General features: G+C 44.5%; 3 protein-coding genes across 3 annotated transcripts; 1 reads left to right on the top strand and 2 right to left on the bottom strand.

Annotated features, from left to right (window-relative positions):
* Positions 1 to 2,317: 2,317 nt before the first annotated feature.
* PtA15_7A768 (uncharacterized protein) lies at positions 2,318 to 7,048 on the top strand (the record flags this gene model as incomplete). The annotated part of the gene is made up of 6 exons (XM_053171409.1): positions 2,318 to 2,397; positions 2,709 to 3,373; positions 3,460 to 5,322; positions 5,400 to 6,321; positions 6,409 to 6,739; positions 6,863 to 7,048. The coding sequence occupies 6 exons, from the start codon at positions 2,318 to 2,320 to the stop codon at positions 7,046 to 7,048; spliced, it is 4,047 nt and encodes a 1,348-aa protein (XP_053022594.1).
* Positions 7,049 to 8,049: 1,001 nt separating this feature from the next.
* Positions 8,050 to 10,680, bottom strand: PtA15_7A767 (uncharacterized protein; the record flags this gene model as incomplete). The annotated part of the gene is made up of 18 exons (XM_053171408.1): positions 8,050 to 8,163; positions 8,251 to 8,424; positions 8,488 to 8,511; positions 8,599 to 8,626; positions 8,720 to 8,760; positions 8,858 to 8,952; positions 9,025 to 9,092; positions 9,170 to 9,191; positions 9,281 to 9,294; positions 9,380 to 9,457; positions 9,524 to 9,548; positions 9,645 to 9,672; positions 9,791 to 9,859; positions 9,934 to 9,996; positions 10,086 to 10,124; positions 10,215 to 10,309; positions 10,377 to 10,482; positions 10,564 to 10,680. The coding sequence occupies 18 exons, from the start codon at positions 10,678 to 10,680 to the stop codon at positions 8,050 to 8,052; spliced, it is 1,200 nt and encodes a 399-aa protein (XP_053022593.1).
* A 7,097-nt stretch (positions 10,681 to 17,777) lies between these two features.
* On the bottom strand, positions 17,778 to 18,467 carry PtA15_7A766 (uncharacterized protein; the record flags this gene model as incomplete). The annotated part of the gene is made up of 1 exon (XM_053171407.1): positions 17,778 to 18,467. One exon carries the CDS (start codon positions 18,465 to 18,467, stop codon positions 17,778 to 17,780), a length of 690 nt encoding a protein of 229 aa, XP_053022592.1.
* Between the last annotated feature and the right edge of the window lie 695 nt (positions 18,468 to 19,162).

Below are 19,162 nucleotides of genomic sequence, written 5' to 3'. Positions count from 1 at the left end.
GATGTTGAAGTGAGAGATGAATAAATATGTTGAGGAAAGTGAGGGAAAATAGAAAGAATCTAAGAGAGATATAAAGCCCCAATCACGACACCGCGTTGTAATTGCTGGGCTTGGTAGAGATCTCAAGACTACATGTTGGCTTGTAACAATCTAGGGATCCATCCTTACAGGAGGGTCCATGTCTTTAAAACTTTTCCGAGCATATGTCATTGCTTGGGTGAGGCTGTTTGCTTATTTGCAAGGGAATATAATTCCCTAATGGTCCTTAGTACTAGCTGAAACAGTTACTGGTATTCAGGACCCGTCTGCTCAATAAGACTCTTGGCATGGGGAGGTATTTGCTCCACATGCTCTGTTAGATTCATTCTCTTGGCGCGTGGAGGTAGCTCCTCCGCGCGCTCTGGAAGCAGTCTCTTGGCGCGTGGAGGTGACTCCTTGGCTCCGCGCGCTCAAGGCTGACATTTGCCCCCACTTAAAAGAAAGGCTCCGCTCTATTAGAGAAGTCTCTTGGCGCGTGGAGATGACTCCTTGTCTCCGTGCACTTGAGGCTGACAGAGGCCATTGGTCTATCCATACTTGGTTTTATCCTCCTCCATTTCTCTAGGCCTCTCTCTAAGGAATTGTTCAGTTTCTTCCGTTATGTTTGTGAATGCTTCCAAGGCTTCTGAAGCGTTGTGGAAATAGATTGATTGCAAGTTGGTGAAGGATTTTGTATCAGCCTTCATGTCAGGAAGGACTCTGGTCACCGGACAAAAGGTAATTGATGGTTGGGATTCCGTTTGAAAAATTCTGTCAAACTTCTCACCAAGAAGTGCTCTTTGCTCTTAGAAGGTAGGCACCCTTTTAGCAAGTTTTCCCCAGATATCAACCCTCTAGATTGAAAGTTTTGTTGCGATGATAAACCTGGAACAGCAGAAAGCAGAGATGATGTCAGATGGTTTTGGAAGGATTTATCATTGCATCAGAGGAAAGAACAAAAGAAACAGAGAGGAGAAAATAAACAAAGAAGACACTCACCTGGAACAGCAGAAAGCAGAGATGATGGTTGTGGAAGGATGAGGAAAGAGCCTTCCACGTTGAGCTTAACTAAGCCTCTCGATCGGAGGGTCGGGGGGGGGGGGGGCGACCCCGCGTCCCGAAGGGACGCTCTCCAAAGGAGAGGCTTACTTGTCAAGTCGGACCCGCGGCCTGAGGACAGTCAAATTTTGGCAGAGAAATGATAAAAAATAAACTCAGCACAAAGTTAAAAATAAATAAATGAACTCTCTTCAATGCCTTTTGGCACAGTTGTAGCTGCCCATCTTGAGCATCTGCTGGATTTTTTTGGGGGAAATTCGGCCATAAATGGCCTGCTCAGCAGCTATTTTTGCAAGGGCACTTACACATTTGGGAAATTAGATTTTGATGACCCGCCAGATTCCACTCTTGTCGGATCAGGGAGAGTCCCACGGCTCTTGAAGTATTAATTTGTATTTTCAATGAAATATGTACATATTTGCAATTGGTGGCGCTTATGGCTTATGATGTATGCATTTTGCTATTTATGCCATAAGGAGCGGATCGATCCAAGAGTTTATCTGGGCCTGCATTGGGCGGATCACTCCAATGCCCAATACTTATCCATCCCCACAGTTTCCTAATGCTATGGAAATGTGGAGCTTTGAGGGCCGTACATATATCAAAAAATCACAAGCTTTTCAATGGTCTGGGAGGCGTGACCAGAATCAGAGCGCTTGTGGGTGATTTGGGGGTTGTAATGCCCTCCCCAGCCAAATGGCTGGTTGCGCTCACGCAATATTTGGGACATTATATTCAAGTCCCTCCTTTGGAGACGCTTCGCGCCTCCTTGGAAGGAGGGGACTTGTGTTAAGTTAGCTTCCACGTCTGCTGCTCCAGGTGACTACAACATGGAGATGTCACAGACTGTGATATGTACATGATAGTTTTGAAGCAGAGAAACATGAGGAAATGAAACAGAAACACCATACAAACTCAACAAGTTTTCCCCATTTTTTGCCTCCAAATTTCCGAAATGCACTAGAAGTCCAATAGGTCTATGGCATGTGCAACTGTGAGGCAATTGTCAATTGTTTACACTCAGTGGAAAAATGTATCATGTAATTCTAATTTCTAATGGTTATTGTAAATCTTTTTGTGAGTCAGTTTAAAACTTGTCAAATTGCATGTACAGAATAGCCTGAATTGATTGTTTGGGTAAAGGGAATTGGAGGGTCTAACACACATGTTAGCTTGGACCATTCCCTCTACTTCTGCGGGGCGGCGAAGGCGCCTATTAGCCCCAGTAGTGCCCAAGGAAATGAAACAAGTTTCTGGGAAGCTTCTGGATGTCTTTGAACATGTTTGCTCGAGTCAGTTCCATGCTCCTCGAAAATACTTGTAAGACCGGTCAGCACTCGCACTCCGCAGTCGGCGTATTTGGGCTGTCACGGAAGCTGTATGCCAGCTGTCACAGAGTGCTCCGCAGTCTGAGTCCACCACCCAACCAAACTCGCACTGGATGAATGCGCACAGCAACCGCCTCCCACCACCAGCCATATTTCAGCAACTCGCCTCGTCCTCAAATTATCAATCAAAATGGACTCGCATGCATCAACAAGCACTTCAACTGTATCATCACTATCCTCAGCATCATCCTCAGCATCAGCATCTTCTAAATCATTGCATCACCTCAAGCATTCGTCATCAAGTGCAAACCCTGACTCAACGCCCAACACTCAGACTTTTCAACTCTCCCCAATTTTGTTGGTCTCCACTCTTGATGGTCAACTGCATGCCCTCGATCGCCAAACTGGAATTTGGAACTGGACTCTGAACGATCCAAATCATACTTCGAATGGTTTGCTCGATCGTTGCGGTCTTGTCGATTCTCCTTGTCTCTCATCCGATCATTCAGATCAAGATCACGAGCTCTATGCAATCGAACCTCAGAACGATGGCGACCTATACGTCTTTGTCAAGTCTTCATCTCAGCCCTCTCGCCTTGAGAAACTTCCACTCTCGGTCTCCCAACTCGTCAATCTCTCTCCCTTCACTTTCCCCGGCGATTCTTCTAAAATGTTCATAGGCAAAAAAGAATCTCACTTGATTGCTATCGATCTAAAAACTGGCTCGGTCGTCAACTCTTTAAACTCTAAACCTAAAACGGGTTCCTTGAAAGGAAAGGAAAAGTCTTCCAGGCACCATCAATGCCATTCTCGACGTCCATTTGATTCCTCAACAAGCCAAACCGACTTCGATAGTGACGGTACTTGTTCTGTCAAGCCAGGAACTTCTAATTCATCGAGTGACCCAGATGCGAATCATGAACCTATTGATCAGCGTCCCCGTGACCTGCTCTACATAGGTCGAACAGGTAAGTCGTCCTGTTGAATCATTATCTGCTCATCCAAACCAGTTGCTGGTCTATACTTACTGACTATTTTCGCCTTCACGCCTCAGATTACCAGGTATCAATATATTCGAAACCCAATACACTCATCCAATCATTGCGTTATTCCACATATACCCCATCGAACCTTCCTCACAGCCTACATACCATATGGACACGGACACCGGATGAGTTATATCTAGAACCCACTCACGATGGAAACCTCGTTTGTTTCCAAGCTGCTTCACCAGCCGCCAACACTCCACTAAGCCGCTCCGAGCATACTACGATTAAATGGCAGAACTCATTTGATCATCCAGTCACCAGTATCTTCGATGTCGTCTTTCCCAGTGCTCATGACGAACCTGCAACATCTACCGATCCGACCTCTCGGGATCCTGGGCCCAGTGAAGTCCTCGACGATTCGACTGCTAGCGCCACAAAGCCTGCGACCCTGCAGCAGCCAATTATCTTCGTCCAACCAAAATTTTTACCCCACAAGGATGATCAATCTCATAGCAAATTCCCACCTGACGATGATCAGTTTAATCTTTTCAAGCATCTTCATTCTCAAAGTTCATTTTCCACTCCGTTTCAGCCTGCCCATTCAACCGGCCAGCGAAGTGCGTTCGTTGGTAAATATCAAGAGTCCTTCTACGTAATGTCTCAACAAAGCTATCCCCTTGTTGTCTTCGCACCATCTGCGTACCAAACCCTTGGACACGAACCATCGATTGGAACTCATCATCTACTCAACTCGCAAGCCATGAACGGTTTTCTTGATTTCTCTTACACCAATCGACTACTAGACCCCGCTAATAGTCAAAATCAGCATCCTTCTAGCAATCCGCCCCTAGCACTCGATCCACCCCCCAAACCTCTGACTCTTCCACCATCCAAAAAAGTTGTCAATTCCAAGCTCAATCAAAACTCGGGTCTCAGTGGTGTCCCTGTCCCTTCAACACATACCAACTTCGTTTCAGATTATGATCTACCCCATGAGTCACCTACGCAACTTCATCAACGCGCAGCTCAAATTTCGTCCCTCTTGGTCAGGACGTTCAAACAACAGCTGATGCCGAGTGAAGGGCGAAGCTCCGTGTCCACCGGGAGGTCGGATGAACGATTTCCGGATTTGAACCCTTTGTTGACCATTTTTTTAGTGTTGGTGATAATGAGCTGGTGGGCTTCAAGGAAAGTAGGTTCGCCGTCAACCGCTCGATGGGATCATTTGCATCGGTTAGTCAACCAAGCTTTGGGCAGTAATGACTCTTCCAAAGTTGAGCAAGGCCCCAAATTAAACGCGCTTGGCACGGCGGAGTCCCGAGATGGAGCAGCCACGTCTGAAGTGCCAACCACAATACCAATCAAAGAGTCTGAATGTCCTACAAGTGTCGATGGTTCCCCAGACAAACATCTTCTCAACGGTACTGCCGATGACGACTCACTTCCTGCTTCGAAGCAGAAACCCAAACGCAGAAGAGGGAAGCGGCCTGGTCAGAAAGCTGCGGCTGCAGCGGCCAAAGCCGAAGCTGAGGCAGCCAAGGCTCTCATGTCAATAACTCCTTCCGACTCTGCCTCTTCACAGCCTGGCTCGATGGAAGCTCGCCCCGCTGTTTCACAACCTCTGTCGGTGGGAGAGCCTAGAACCCCTCAAAAAACCAAACCAAACTATAAAAAAAGTAAACCAAGCTCTAGCAGTGGGGTCGGAGTCTCTCAGCCATTCGAGCAAGTTACCCCGACAGCTGCGTCAGTCATTCACTCAAATGCGAACGAAAACACCCCCAATCCTGCTGCTATCTTGTTCAAAGTGAATGGCCCAAGTCTGCACGAACATCAGCCAATCAATTCGACTGCAGAATTTTCCGTGAATGATTATCGTGGGTTTGAACCGCAAAGGGTTGGATCGCTGATTGTAACAAACGAAACCATTGGTTCGCTTAGTTTCAGACCGTCTTTCAATATACCACCAAAACTTCCGTTCTTGCTGATTATTTCTTTGATCGGACAGGGTATGGCTCACATGGTACCGTCGTGTTAAAAGGGACTTTCCAGGGCAGACAGGTTGCCGTCAAACGGCTTTTGAAAGATTTCGTCACACTAGCAAGTCATGAAGTGAGCTTGTTGCAAGAATCTGACGATCATCCAAACGTGGTACGATACTTCGTCCAGGAATCTCTGGACAACTTTCTCTATATCGCGTTGGAACTATGTAGCGCCTCGTTATTCGATTTAGTTGAAAAAAGACAATTCAAGGAGTATGAGGAGTTGGACCGAATTTTTAATGCCAAAAAAGCGTTAAAACAGATCTCCTCGGGTTTGAGATATCTGCACAAACTCAAGATCGTCCACAGGGATATCAAACCTCAAAATATTCTAATTACTCTCACTAGATCACTCCCAACTTCCAGCAAGATTACGAGTAAGAAGCCGGGGGTCATCTCGGCCGGTAAAAGCTTTAGGATGCTGATATCTGACTTTGGATTGTGCAAGAAGCTGGAGTTGGACGAGAGTAGTTTCGCGCAGACTGCGAATCATGCGGCTGGTTCGTTTGGATACCGGGCCCCAGAAATCTTGAAGGGACAGGTAAATTTGAATGAACAGGGCAACTCGACTGCTAGCTCTAGCATGATCAACTCCACCGTCCAAAACGCCGCCCCAGGCACTAACGGAGAATCTAATGGTTCCTCCTCGACATCCAATCCCGAAACGTCTTCCCATCGACTGACTCGATCGATCGATATCTTTTCGTTGGGATGTATCTATTACTACGTTTTGACTAAAGGCGATCATCCCTTCGGCTCTCGTTATGAAAGGGAGATGAACATCTTGAAAGACGAAATTTGTTTAGAACAATTAGACGATCTCGATGAAGAAGCCTTCGAAGCACAGCAATTGATCAGATCTATGATTCGATCGAACCCAAAAGAGCGGTAAGTTTCAAACCAGCTGATAGTCGGCTATAATTGATGACTGACTGACTGACAATAAGTTGAAATGCGTGAACTTAAATACGAAAGACCAACGGCAGAAGAAGTATTACAGAACCCATACTTTTGGGAGCCTACAAAACGGTTGAACTTCTTATGCGATTGCAGTGATCGGTTTGAAATCATGGAACGAGATCCCCCAGAAGAAGCGCTAATACGCCTAGAAGATCAAGAGCAGTTTTACAGATACGTTCACCACAAGTCGTCCCCACTCAATCATCTAGTCCCGAACAAGAATCTACATCCTAAAGGTCTCGACTGGTATAAAATCATTGATAGGGGCCTCGTCGATAATTTGGGGAAGTATCGCAAATATGATGGTGGCTCAATTCGGGATTTGCTGAGGGTTATGAGGAACAAAGTCAGTTAGATGCTTTCCATTCATTCGAGATTCCTTCAGTCTTGCGAAGGTGAAATCGAAATTAGCAGACTGACGATTTTCTTTCTGAAAAACATTCAAACTGGTTGCATATTCGGAATTAAGAAACATCATTTTCAAGATTTGCCGGATGGGATCAAGAAATCGTTGGGAGATATTCCTGAAGGATTTTTGAACTATTTCAGCAGAAAGTTCCCGTCCCTATTGGTCCACGTCTATTCGATTATCTTGGAAAGCAATCTGAAAACTGAAAACCTTTTTGCCACTTATTTCGATGTCGATGAAATTTGATCTCAATAACCACAACGACAAGAAGTAGAAGTATACTGTCAGTAAATCAGCCCGAAAAACTCAACGGTTACCATCGGTTTTGAATATCTGGGATGAAAGAGGTCTTGGAATCTTAGGGGAAGAGTTAATGCGAGATGTATAAGGAGCTTTTGTTTTTCTTTTTTTCCCCTTCTCAATAGCATATCACATCAACCCAGTGTACATAAATACATGCAATATCTCTTCGCTTCGCTTCACATTCCTTTTTTTCCCTCTTATCTCACATCATTTTTTATATAAAATCTCGATCCTTACTCGGCTCAGTTCTGAGTGTTTCTGTGACCTGCTTTGTATACTTAAAAAAACTCCAGAATGATCTCTGTATTCTTGCCTTCTTTCTTTGTTTTGGATATACTTATTTTTTGCAATGATGTCTTTCACTCATTATTATGTTGTCTTCCTACCGCTTGTGTTGAATTATGGTTCTCAATTGGTAATGCTATCCCTTTTTGGCTCGTACATTCTTCAATCTCTTTGAGACCATACGCACCCCTAAGCTCCATCTAAATCAGCTGGGCTGACAACGTTTCAGGTCCTCCTTGTCATACCGATCATTTGTAAAAGATGTTCTTGTAACCTCCACCCTTGGCCCTCACAGACTTTCAGACAAAAGCACGATCGATCTCTAGCTTCAAGCAGATCAATAATACAACACTGCCTCTATTGACTAGTCACAAATTATTCATGAATCACGAAGTGATCTCTGAACCTTGTGCAACATTTTCGGGCGGACAGAAGAATGATTTTTGAAACCTAACTCAACACCAGTCCTTCGGAAGTTCGAGGTCGGCCACAGGCGCGAAGGACTTTATAAGTCATTTTAGTATTTAAACAGGTCCATTTAAAGAGAGCGACTTTGTTTTTTGTCTAGCAAAAAGAATTATTTTCCGCGCTTGGCTGACAATTATAAGTCGCTTATGACAAGAGTATGCCCAAGACCATCAAGCGATTAAGAAATGACATCAGCACCCGGGCAGACTATTCTTCAAAACTTTTCTTGAGAGGTTGTCCACGGTCCCGCAAGCTGAAGAAATGGATGGTTCTTCGACTGATCCCTGAAGTTGAATGTTTTGGAACTGCAAATAAAAAATCAAAGGATTACATCAATCTCAATGTATTTATGTGGATCTGGCGAAAGCCACATCATCGTGTGCACAACTAACCTTGAAATGAGTGCAGGGAGAGCGAGGAGAGCAGTGGAGAGTGACCAAAGGCCTGTATTTACTACCAGTTCCTCGGAAGTTAATAAACTTGGCATCTGTCCATTTTTGCGACCCATAACTCGAACCTATGTTACGCTTGGTTTTGTGTAGCGTTTCTCCCCACGTATAGTCAAACTGGAGTGAAGGTACGATTTTTCAGTTCATGATCGTTGCCAGATTCATTTTAGAGAAACTAACCTTGATTGGATATGCTACGTTGTCCTTCAAGTCGGAAGTATCCGATTAGATTTCTCTTTGTCAATGATGGTCGAGTAGCTTATTTTGAACTGAAGGGTGAATCGAGCTTACCAAGATAAAGTCCGTGAACGTGATGTTCCTGTTGTGATCGTGACGCAATTGGAAGAAGAGGTTCAACATCATTTTATGGCTATCAGCTATCGAGTTAGAATTCGTGAGAGGCAGCTTTTACCTTATGGTTCCTTGGGACGACGAGTAAGTCTTCACAACCACCTGGTGACAGTTTGGAAAACAGATATGAAGATTAAGTAATTGGTTCTAAAAAAGGGTGTCACACATTGCTCTGAGCATTTATCAAATTGGAACTGACCCCGTTGGATGCATTGGTTAGATTCACATGGCGGTATAAGACATCTTCGACGATGTACCCTTTGCCAGATGCCCCAAAGCTACCGATGGAACAGCCTGAAATAAGTGTCGATTATTTAGTCATTTTATTCAGGTGGCATGAAAGCTCATCTTCAGTAGAAAACCTACCATCAGTGTTAATGCAGCTGACTCGCTCAACTAGCAATCCTTTCATAGGGGACTTCGCCGTCACACACCTAAATAATTAATGTAGAAACTTGCGTCAGTTATCCACATACTGTGGCTACGAGTACATTATTTGATCGCATCTTACTCATCACCGGTCTTGATATCAACTTTGTAGGGGCAAATGACAAGAAAGAGATTTGGTTTGATCAATAGGCGTTCCAGCTGTTCGTTTGTTTAATCGCTCAAGTTCTCTCACCATCGTGCACATGTCTATTTATTTTTGAAAGCAGGCTCCCGTCAGAAAGCGGGAAATGATTCCTAGAAGAATTCATCAAATAATTTCTATAAGACTCACATGTTTGTGCCTGAGACGTCTATTCCATCGGTGGCACCAATATTGGTACTGCTGATACGGAAGTTGTGGATCCGGAAGCTGAAAAAACGCATCGGTTCATGATGATAATACACTACCTTCAAATTCTTCACGAGTGTAGCTTACTTGGTTCCCAAAGCAACTACCAGGTCTAGGATTGATCAAGAAGACAAGAAGACCGTGTTTGCCATCACTTTAAGAATAACACCTCCCCTGCTTCCGCAAAAATTCACAGAAACTTGCTTACGATATAAAGGTGCATCAAATAGGTTAAACTACATCCAGAAAACGTAAGACCAGGTACATTTGTCGATTGTGAGATTGAATCATTCCATCAGTGCATATTCCGACCATATTGCCAAGAAAAGGTTAATCAAGTAGAGATGAACCAACCCCAGAATAATCTACGTCTTGACAATTTTCAAACCGTACCAGACGGGGTCGCTGTGGTAAGTGATTGAGCTGAGAGGTGAAATGAAGAGAGTTAACCCTTAATGTGACATGTGAGAACCCATTAAAGAAATTTTTTCTCTCACATTGCCACCGGGGCGATATAAATCTCCATAGCCATGAAAGGCTCCTACGCCGTTCACAACGAGCTGAAGAAGGATTTCATGCGTTTCAAGATCAATCACCTGCAATCGAGTCGCTGAGGATTTAAATCCTTAGATTTCTCAAATTATCTTACATTCTGACAGCGAGTGAACGCAATCATGTTACCGGTGTACTAGATGAAGACATGACAAAAGATTCACTCAGCATCAGCGGCCTTACTTGAGAATCGAGCTGGGATTTTTCTTTCTTTCTTTGGACTCACCCGACTATTGTAAGCTAGATGAATTTGGCCATTGAATGTGAAAGTAAGTCCTTTTCCTTTGGCAAATAGGACGTTGCTCTTGAGGGAAAAATCGCCTGGACCCCCAAAAAGGAATAATCAGCTTCACAATTTTTCGGACTTCAACAAAACCGTTGTGAGAACCTTGAGGGATTAGTACGATGGTATCTTCCGGGCGTCCAGTGGTCGCCTTTAAACAATCTGCGTATGCTTTCAGCAGAGGAGGGCCTATGTCGGTTTGCTTATCGGCCTGCCATTTTTTTGAGATTCAATAACTCGCTCTGGACTACTGCAAGCAGCTTTTTAAATGGAGACCAGAAGTTGGACTTACTTTTGCACCGTAATCCAAAACATTGCAAGTCTTCTTTGCACAAGTGACGCTTACAAAGCAGATCCATACGCATAGAATCAAGACCATAGGATGTTGGTAGGCGGTCGCGAGTTGCATGATTTGCTTAACGCGATCTTTTGTCGAAAAGCGAAATGAAGCCTGATGTTGATAGGTAAGAAATCCTCCAGGAAAAGCGCTGTGTTAATGGGAATTCGTGTTTTGAAAGCAGTTGAATATGAAAAAGGACAGAAGAACGACTTGATGCTTGATTTGTGCTGTGATGAACGAGTCAATATAGCGTAGGCCTACCCTGATTTGATGTGACATCCGCTACCACCTACCTAGTAACCTCTTCCTTAAACCCTGCGAGGAATTTCTGGGCTCGCAGATAACGCAGGATGTAGCATTAATGAGGAACAATCAACCAGAATATGTACATGTGTACATGTGGATTTGACGGGCCTGGACACGTAGTATGTATGTTCATTTAACAACGATTTCGAAAGAATCACGTTAGGGAAAGTGACTGCAGTGGCGTGATACAGGAGGGCATGTGGCTGCACTTTGTCAACTTTGTCCTACAAATTGGTGCCAGCGCCCCAGCTGTGATCACTAGATTGAAGGGGAGCGAACAGGGAACCAGGGAGTCCCCCCTGTCCATGAAGGCGACAAAGCGAGATACACCACAGGAGCAATCCAGAGAAACCGGGACGTTGCCAAAACAGTCGCAGGAATCACGCGTCCTAGCAACCGCTGGGACCGCCATGGAACATTATAGTCGTCTTGTTGGCCGTAGGACACTTTTTAGACAGGATGTTTTCATTGACGTCCTCATTGACCGCGGTGGTTGCGGCATCTGGGGTTGCTAGGACGTCAAAGTCCCCTTGACGGAAGACTTGGTGTTGAGCGGACGAGGGCCTCAACCCAGCCGTTCTCAGGATACCTGGGTTATCCTGACACTTTCACCGGCGTCCGTAGGTCATTTGCTGAAGCCATGCGGTTGATAGGACGCTTGAGTTGCAAGATTGATAGGGTGCTTGGGTTGCAAGGACAGCCTGCCCAAGCATTCAAACAACACCTTGAGGACCCAATCGTCAATAGGATGCCTGGGTCCCTGGGACAGGCAGGCAAAGCGTCCCAATGTGGTTTGCAGGAACCAAAAGGTTCCCAGGACGGGCGGGTCCCCCAATCTGAGTGTCACTAGAACCATCTGGTGTGACCAGCCACTTTGGTGACCTCAGTTCTGCTTTCCTGTGACCACCTGCAAAGATGCTTTGCCGAGTGAGCTTTTGAGAAGACAATTTCATTTTTTTTATTTTTATTTATTTTTTGCCTTCAATGTTTTTTTCTGTGGAATGCTAGAAGCAAAGTGGGTTTATCAAGTATCTGTATTGAAAATAGGGGGTTTCAAACCACCTCGGTCCAGGTCGGCATTTCCAGGAAAAAAATCCCCTGCCAAAAAAACACTCCTGGGACCTGGAGTTTGAGTCCCCCCAAATGTTCAAGTACAGGAAATCAGACCCAGAAATCACTCCCAGGAAAGGGAGGAGGTTTTTTCCAAATATATTCCATTGCGCCGGGGTCCCGAAGTGCCATTGTGATGATGAGTTTGTACCTCCTAAACTCATCAACACCTACCACACCTGGTACAAACTGGCCATCAAGAAGGTTCAATGACCAGTTCGCACTGTTCATCGAGCAGCTTGAGTCCTCTCGATGACCAGTACAAGCCGGTCATTGATAGGGTTTGAGTCCTCCCAATGACCATCCAGACCGCTCATTGAGGAGCTTGAGTTCTCTCAATGACCGGTCAGACAGGTCATTGAGAAGTTGAGTCATCTTGATGACCAGTTTGTACTGGTCATCGAGTAGCTTGAGCACTCTCAATGACCGGGCAGACTGGTCATTGAGAGGGTTTGATTCCTCCCACTGACCGTCCAGACCGGTCATCGAGAAGCTTGAGTCATCTCGATGACCAGTTTGTACTGGTCATTGAGCAGCTTGAGCCCTCTTGATGACCGGGCAGACCAACGATTGAGAGGGTTTGAGTTCTCTCGATGACTGGTCAAACCCGCCATCGAGAAGCTCCAGTCATCTCGATGACCAGTTTGTACTGGTCATTGAGCAGCGATGGGAAGATGGCAAAAAAAAACCTCCCGGGGGTTCACTAGTTCAGTTCGGGGCTGGGGTTCGAAAGGGTTTGGTTGCTCTGTTTTGCACCAGTTTTTCCCGAACTTAACCCAAGGCCCTCGCTGCTGCGGGCGTGTGTCTCGCGAAGCGAGCCTCCGACAGCCCTCGGCAGGAGGGACTTGCGCCTAATCGACCAGTTTTGCGGGGGCTAGAATTCAAATTTAGGTGGCAGGAATTTTCAAACCTTTATAATTCCTTGCTTCCGTAACATTTTGTGGAATAAATTAGCTTGGGTGATAGCCCTGCTTCTTGCCATCCTCTCCGCCAAAGCTTTGCTTTATCACGATGATCCTTCTACTCCAAATGAATTTCCCCAGTAAATACAACCTTGAAATCCACTGGAGTTTGTTTACAGAGGGGGTCCGTGAATATCTAAGCAGGTCCAAGCTTACAAACATATATACATACTTTTTTTTCCAGTTACAGTTTACTGACAAGACAGCATTACCCCACATACATACACATGTCAACTCGATCAACCGATCACTTGTAACAAATCATAGCACTCCTTCAGCAATCAGCAATTGGTCGATCAAATGGATGATAATCCAGCTCAACCCAAGGTTCCTCCCCATCTACGCCTTGAACACCAGAAAATCCTCCACATCTGGGCAGTCATGACCTCACTCAATCTCAACCCAAAAAAATTCCTCGAGGCGTTTCTCACAAACAACTATACCGAAGTGAAGAGCTGCCGGGCATTATGGGGTTCACCTGACGGATGGCGCTCTACCCGGCAGATTTTGTGTCAGCCTACGTGATGCCAAGGATATTATCCTTCTAGCTACACGTGGTGCAAAGCAAAAGATTAGAGTTATAAAACTCTAAGGCAAGGTTATAAGGGTTAATTCCAACGTAATTGTTGGGAATTATGGCGTAAGAATGAGGCAATTTGGGCCAATTTGGGCCAATTTGACGTAATAAAATGAATATAATTAATTTTAAAGAGGGGCCTGATAAATCAGGGGTGTTTAATCCCTCTAGAATGAAGAACTGGGGCCTGTAAACAGGGGTGTTTCAAATCCCAGAAAGAAATAGCGGAGAATCTCAAGAGAAGGGGCTTAAACTTACTAGTATAAGACCCTAGGGGCACTTGAGGTTCTTCAGGCGTGAAGTTGGGCAGTTGAAGGCGCTCAGAAGTGGTAATCTTGAGGGCAGGGTGGTTACTGGACAGCTTCAGGGCGGAAATTGGGGCTAAAAATTACGAAAGTAGGTATTTTACCTGGCAAATCACAGGCTAATGAGGCTGTTGAAGGCGGGTAAAAATTCTAATAGGTAATGTAAAGCTGGGGAATCTCCTTTTGGGCGGAGAAAGGGCCCTTTATATAGCCTAGGCAGGCCTCCAGGGGCGCCCAGGGGACATGGGGACACTTGTGGGCGCATTCTGAGGCAATTTGGTTGCGCTAGAAGGCGCTGTGGGTCGTGGAACCTTGGGGCTTGGATACAAGGGTTGCCAAGAGCCTTTTACAGAGGTTCTGCGTGTTTTTACACATGCCTTACACGTCATGGGGGCTGGTTTGGGGGTTCTGTGACGCTCATTTCCGTGGAAATGTGCCACAGAAGGTACTAGAACTGGCTTCTGTGCAATTGTACACGTGCAAGCAGTGCTACATACATGTTCTGGAGGCGCTTATTAAGTGCTCCAGTTCATTTGACCCCTTCTACATATTTACTACAGTTGTAATTTACATGTAGTTAGGCTTGGGAGAAGCTGGGGCGCTTTCTAGTGTCTCCTGTGCACGTTGCAAGAGCCTTTTTCCATCTAGAATGTTTTGATATTGGATGACGTGGTAATTACATCTTGTTTGGTGATTAATTACATGTGTACAAGACATATAACACATGTAATATTGCTATTGGGGCGTATTCTGGCCCATTCTTACTTACTGGTAACCTGAGCGCTTTGGCTTCAGGCTAGTTTATGCATTATGCATATATGTACACTAGGAGCGCGGGCTTGAGCTCTAGGCAACAGAGCACGCGGGCTTGGGTGCGCCACGCAACAAATAAAGCCATCTTTTAAACTATACACAACACCTCAGTTACGTCACTAAAAATGGGTGTAAATATATGTACTTATGTATATATGTGCATACAAGTGCATCTACGCGGGGCGTGATGCGCTTGCGCAAACTTTGAAGTTAGTTTACACAAGGAAGGGATAATAATTAAGGGTACTTGTAAGTGAGGTACCCTAGGTTATTTTACCCGTAGAATAAGAATCTTCTATAATATTTTACATATTAATTACATAAAGCTGAGTAATTAATTAATTATATATGTATTTAATGTTTTTGCGTAGTTTTACATGTGTAAGAGTAATAATATCTCTTTCATATGTAAAATTATTTTTTATATTTTTATTTGTCACGGTGGCTCTGCCATAGTAGCCAGCTGACATTTTGAATAAAATACGCGAAAAAGTGGTTGACAATGGTTATGAGGGAAAGGAAAATTGGAAAAAATACATTCTTGAGGAGGTAGTTCAATCAACACATTTCCGCTTGAAAGTTTCTCGTTGCCTAATACTGTCTTTCTCCATTTCAGGCAAAACTCATTCTTGCTTCTGATGGCCTCACTCGTCACGATGCGCATGAAGGTATCACTTGGTTCCCCGCAAGCAGTGTCGAGCCTTCCTTTTTCAGCCAGGAGTCAAGGAAAGTGCGGGATGAGCATCTTATGACGAAAGGAATGCCTTTCTTGTATGAACTCATTAAATCAAAACTTGTGAAAGAAACCCCGGCCGACCAGAACCCAGCTCCTCTTGATGACAATGACAAAGACGTGCACTCTCTGGTAGACTTTGAAGAAAACGACGAATTGCGCAATCACAAAGGTACACGTGTTGAAAGAAGAGCGCATTCGGTGATTAACCAGATTCCATTCTTATTTTCATCCCTTGTGTTTTGTAAAATCAGATTGACTGATCACTTCTGTTTGCAATTCAAATTCCCAACAGATTGCTTTGGCAGCCTGTTCAATGGTTGGTTTTGGTTCTAATCGGAGGAACAACGCACTCCAATTGGCGAACTCGGTTACACTTGTTGCTTGTGGAGTCTCTGAACGAGTCAACAACTACTTACATTGGATTGGCTTGTTGTCTTCAAGAAAGACCGCACAGAAGGCATTGGAATCACTTGGGCAACATTCAAAAAAAAAGATCCTCAAGAAGATTAAGTCTGCGATAACTTTAAGACCGCTCCTTTGTATTGACAACATCGATTTCAAACAGTCAGTTCATACAAAGTCAATTGATAAAACTAGCCGCGCTTTTCACGGTACTTGGGGGTATCTTCACTCAATCAGCCCGGAATTCTTGGCGAAATTTGATCCGGCCGATTTTTCTTTGGAGAGCTACACAGAAGCAATCAAAGCTTCTGCTGAACGAGCTGTCCCACCTTCAACTTTTGTTTCGTCAAATGAGCAAAGTCGGCACTTTCGAGACGTAGTGAAAAGTCAAATTGCAACTGTTCTTTTTGGTTACATTGCAAAGATCGAAGATCTGAAATCAATCTCACAAACTCCACCACCCATTGATCCAATCGAGCCGCATATTCCAGATATTACCATGTTGAAGATGATGATTGCATCGGATAACAGTGCTGAGGGCATGGGCGAAGTTTTTCAAGGTATCATCAACCAAACAGACGAGTCTGCTATCGAATTCTCCAAGCGACTTCAAGTTATGGAAGGCGACCTTGGAACTTTCTGTAATCTGGAAAGCTTGAGAGCCCTACGAAAACCAACAGCCTACGCAGAGGAGAGTTTATCAAACGATTTCATGCTACTTGGGGCATCACACACTCTCTGGAACGTTGCCCAAGCCATTTTTCTCTTGCATTTTGGCAATAGTTCTAACTCTGAAGATTTAGGCGCTTGGCACACGATGGAATTGTTGGGAATTCCCTCTGATCGACCAAACACTAAGAAGGACTTTACGCTAATGGTTTCAAACATGCAGAGAGTGCATGAAGTGACCATTCTATACTGTCTGCTGTAAGTACTGCATCACATACTCATTGTGATTGATACACATTTGATTTGCTAATTCGCGTTGCAAACTTCTTGTGTGTAGTAAACTGATTGGCCAGACTTATGCACCCAAAACTGGCACGGAGCTTCCAACATGGAAAGCCGAAAAAGCTCAAGAGGTAATCGATAAATGCTATGATCAACTTTTTTCGCCCAAGGCTCTCCAAGAAGCGGGAAAGGAAGCTGCCAATGTGGATTGCCCAAAACCAAAGCGACACAACTTGCTACTCCGATTGCACGACTTTGCAACCGTCCTTGAAGCCGACCGGGCAATGAAGGCCGGGGATATTGGAAGGCTTTTGAACATCTGGCGCATGTGGTCGGTTATGGCTCAAGGAATTACTGGCCTGAACAAATACGCCATCCAGCTTCCTCGAATGGTTGTCTTGCTGACCGAAGTACTTCCGCCAGGATTACAGAAGGTTCTACAGCACTCAATGCTAGTTACCCCAAGCGGTCGACCAAATCACTTTGTTGGCAAAGACTTTTTCTTGGAAGTCCAAAATTACTGGCTCAAGTATTTCTACAACAAATGCGGCATTGGAATCAACATTCGCCGCCTAATGGATGATTACTCTTTGAATATCTCTATGGTAATGTCCTCATTTCGTAATTATTAACAGCAATCATTGTTCATCTTCTTACAACTAAATCAAACCCACCGTTACCTAGCTTCGAGAACTAGTCCGTGACATGGCTGGACTTTCGGGTAATAATTATATACATCAATCACATAAATGCACCTTGAACGATAAGGCAATTGAATCTTTCATCCAAATGGCTGAACAATACGATCCATTGTCAAAATCAACTAAAGTGTACAGTTTCAACCCTCCGGCTATCCCCGACATCTATAAGAAAGGCGTGATATTCATGCAGGAAAACTTCAAGAGCAACAACATCATTAAGAGGAATTGTTTCAATCCGGCTTTTGCGTTACATTATGACGATCAACTTGTAGACGAAAACGAAGAAGATGAAAACAATGATGACTAAGATAAAACTGAAGGCAGCTGATAGAAGTGGGTGGTTTTCTTTTTCTTACCCTTTGTTGCTTCTTTGGCCTCTTTTTCCGCTTTTCTCTTGGCTGCTTTGGCCTCTTTTTCTCTCTTCTCATCCTCCTTCTTTTTGACGTTCTGCTCATGTTTGATTTTGGCGTCTTGTTTCTTTTTCTCCTCATCAATAGCCTTTTGATTCTTCCTTCTCTCTTGATCAATGGCGGTTTTTTTCTTCTTATCTTCAGCAGCTTGCTGTTTCTTTGTCAGTGCTTTTCCGGCGATGGTTGGAGCACCCAGACCATCCGTTCCACTTGTTTCTTCCATTTGAAGTAATGCAGGATCTATATTAGCCAGATTTCTCGCAATCGTTATGTCTCTAGGTAAGGATGAGCCCGATTGCTGGTTTGCATTTTTGGCTGTGTTTGCTTGCGCTGGTCGTCGCTTCTGTGCCCCGCTTTTCTTTTGATTAGATTCTTCAAGCAACCGAAGGTATTCTCTGTACGGTTCGGTGCCACGGTAAGCATCCATACAGGCATAGAGAAAATCGACGTGTCCGGCGAACAATTCCCCTCCAATTACGCGCGCAAGATCCTTTTTCGAGCCACCCTTTTCGGTAACTAGCACTGCGGCACGAGCCGCTTTTACTGGGAACACATCGGCAGCAGTCAGGCGTGAGCATTCCATGTCGTGTTTTTTTTCATAAAACTCCTCAAATTTGTACATGAGGTGGGTTGCCAGATCTTCCAATCCGCTTGATAACGGGTCCTTGGTTGCTGAAGGCCATAGAATTTTGCGTATCACATCATCCATACTGTTTGTAGTGTTTCCGGATACCAAAGTGGATGCCTCTAGATTTTCAATTGATAAGTCGACTGGGGATTCCATAAAATTGGTAAAGTTTTCGATATCAAGATTCTTCAGATTCCGAATTATTACTGGGAGATCTTCTGGTTTACAGTTCGAACAAGTACATTTGATAAATTTACATGTCTTTTCTCTCTCCTTCTCGAGGATGACATTTGGGTCGCTGTTTGAAAGTGGAACATACCCCAGCCTGTGGTACAAACAAGGAGGTTAGTTGCTGAATTTTTGAATAGCTACGTGGCAATCCTTGCTTACATATTGTCTAGAGAATACGCGATTCACAAGCAGACAGGGGTAACTGCAATTGCGTCCATTCTATCGTCTTCCGTTTGGTTGGTTTGGTTGTCAAAATCCTCCACAGAGTTCTTTCCATTCTTCCGAGTAGGCTCAACATACATGATTGCAAGACCAGGTTTCCCATCTCGACCGCAGCGTCCGATCATCTGAAATATTGAAGCTGGATCGCCTCGACCCATATGAGCAACCATACGAACGCGTTTCCAATTCTGCCCAAG

This window comes from Puccinia triticina, chromosome 7A (genome assembly GCF_026914185.1).
Source record: "Puccinia triticina chromosome 7A, complete sequence".
Taxonomy (NCBI): domain Eukaryota; kingdom Fungi; phylum Basidiomycota; class Pucciniomycetes; order Pucciniales; family Pucciniaceae; genus Puccinia; species Puccinia triticina.
Note: the sequence above shows the minus strand (reverse complement) of the source record. Positions and strands in the feature narration are given on the sequence as shown.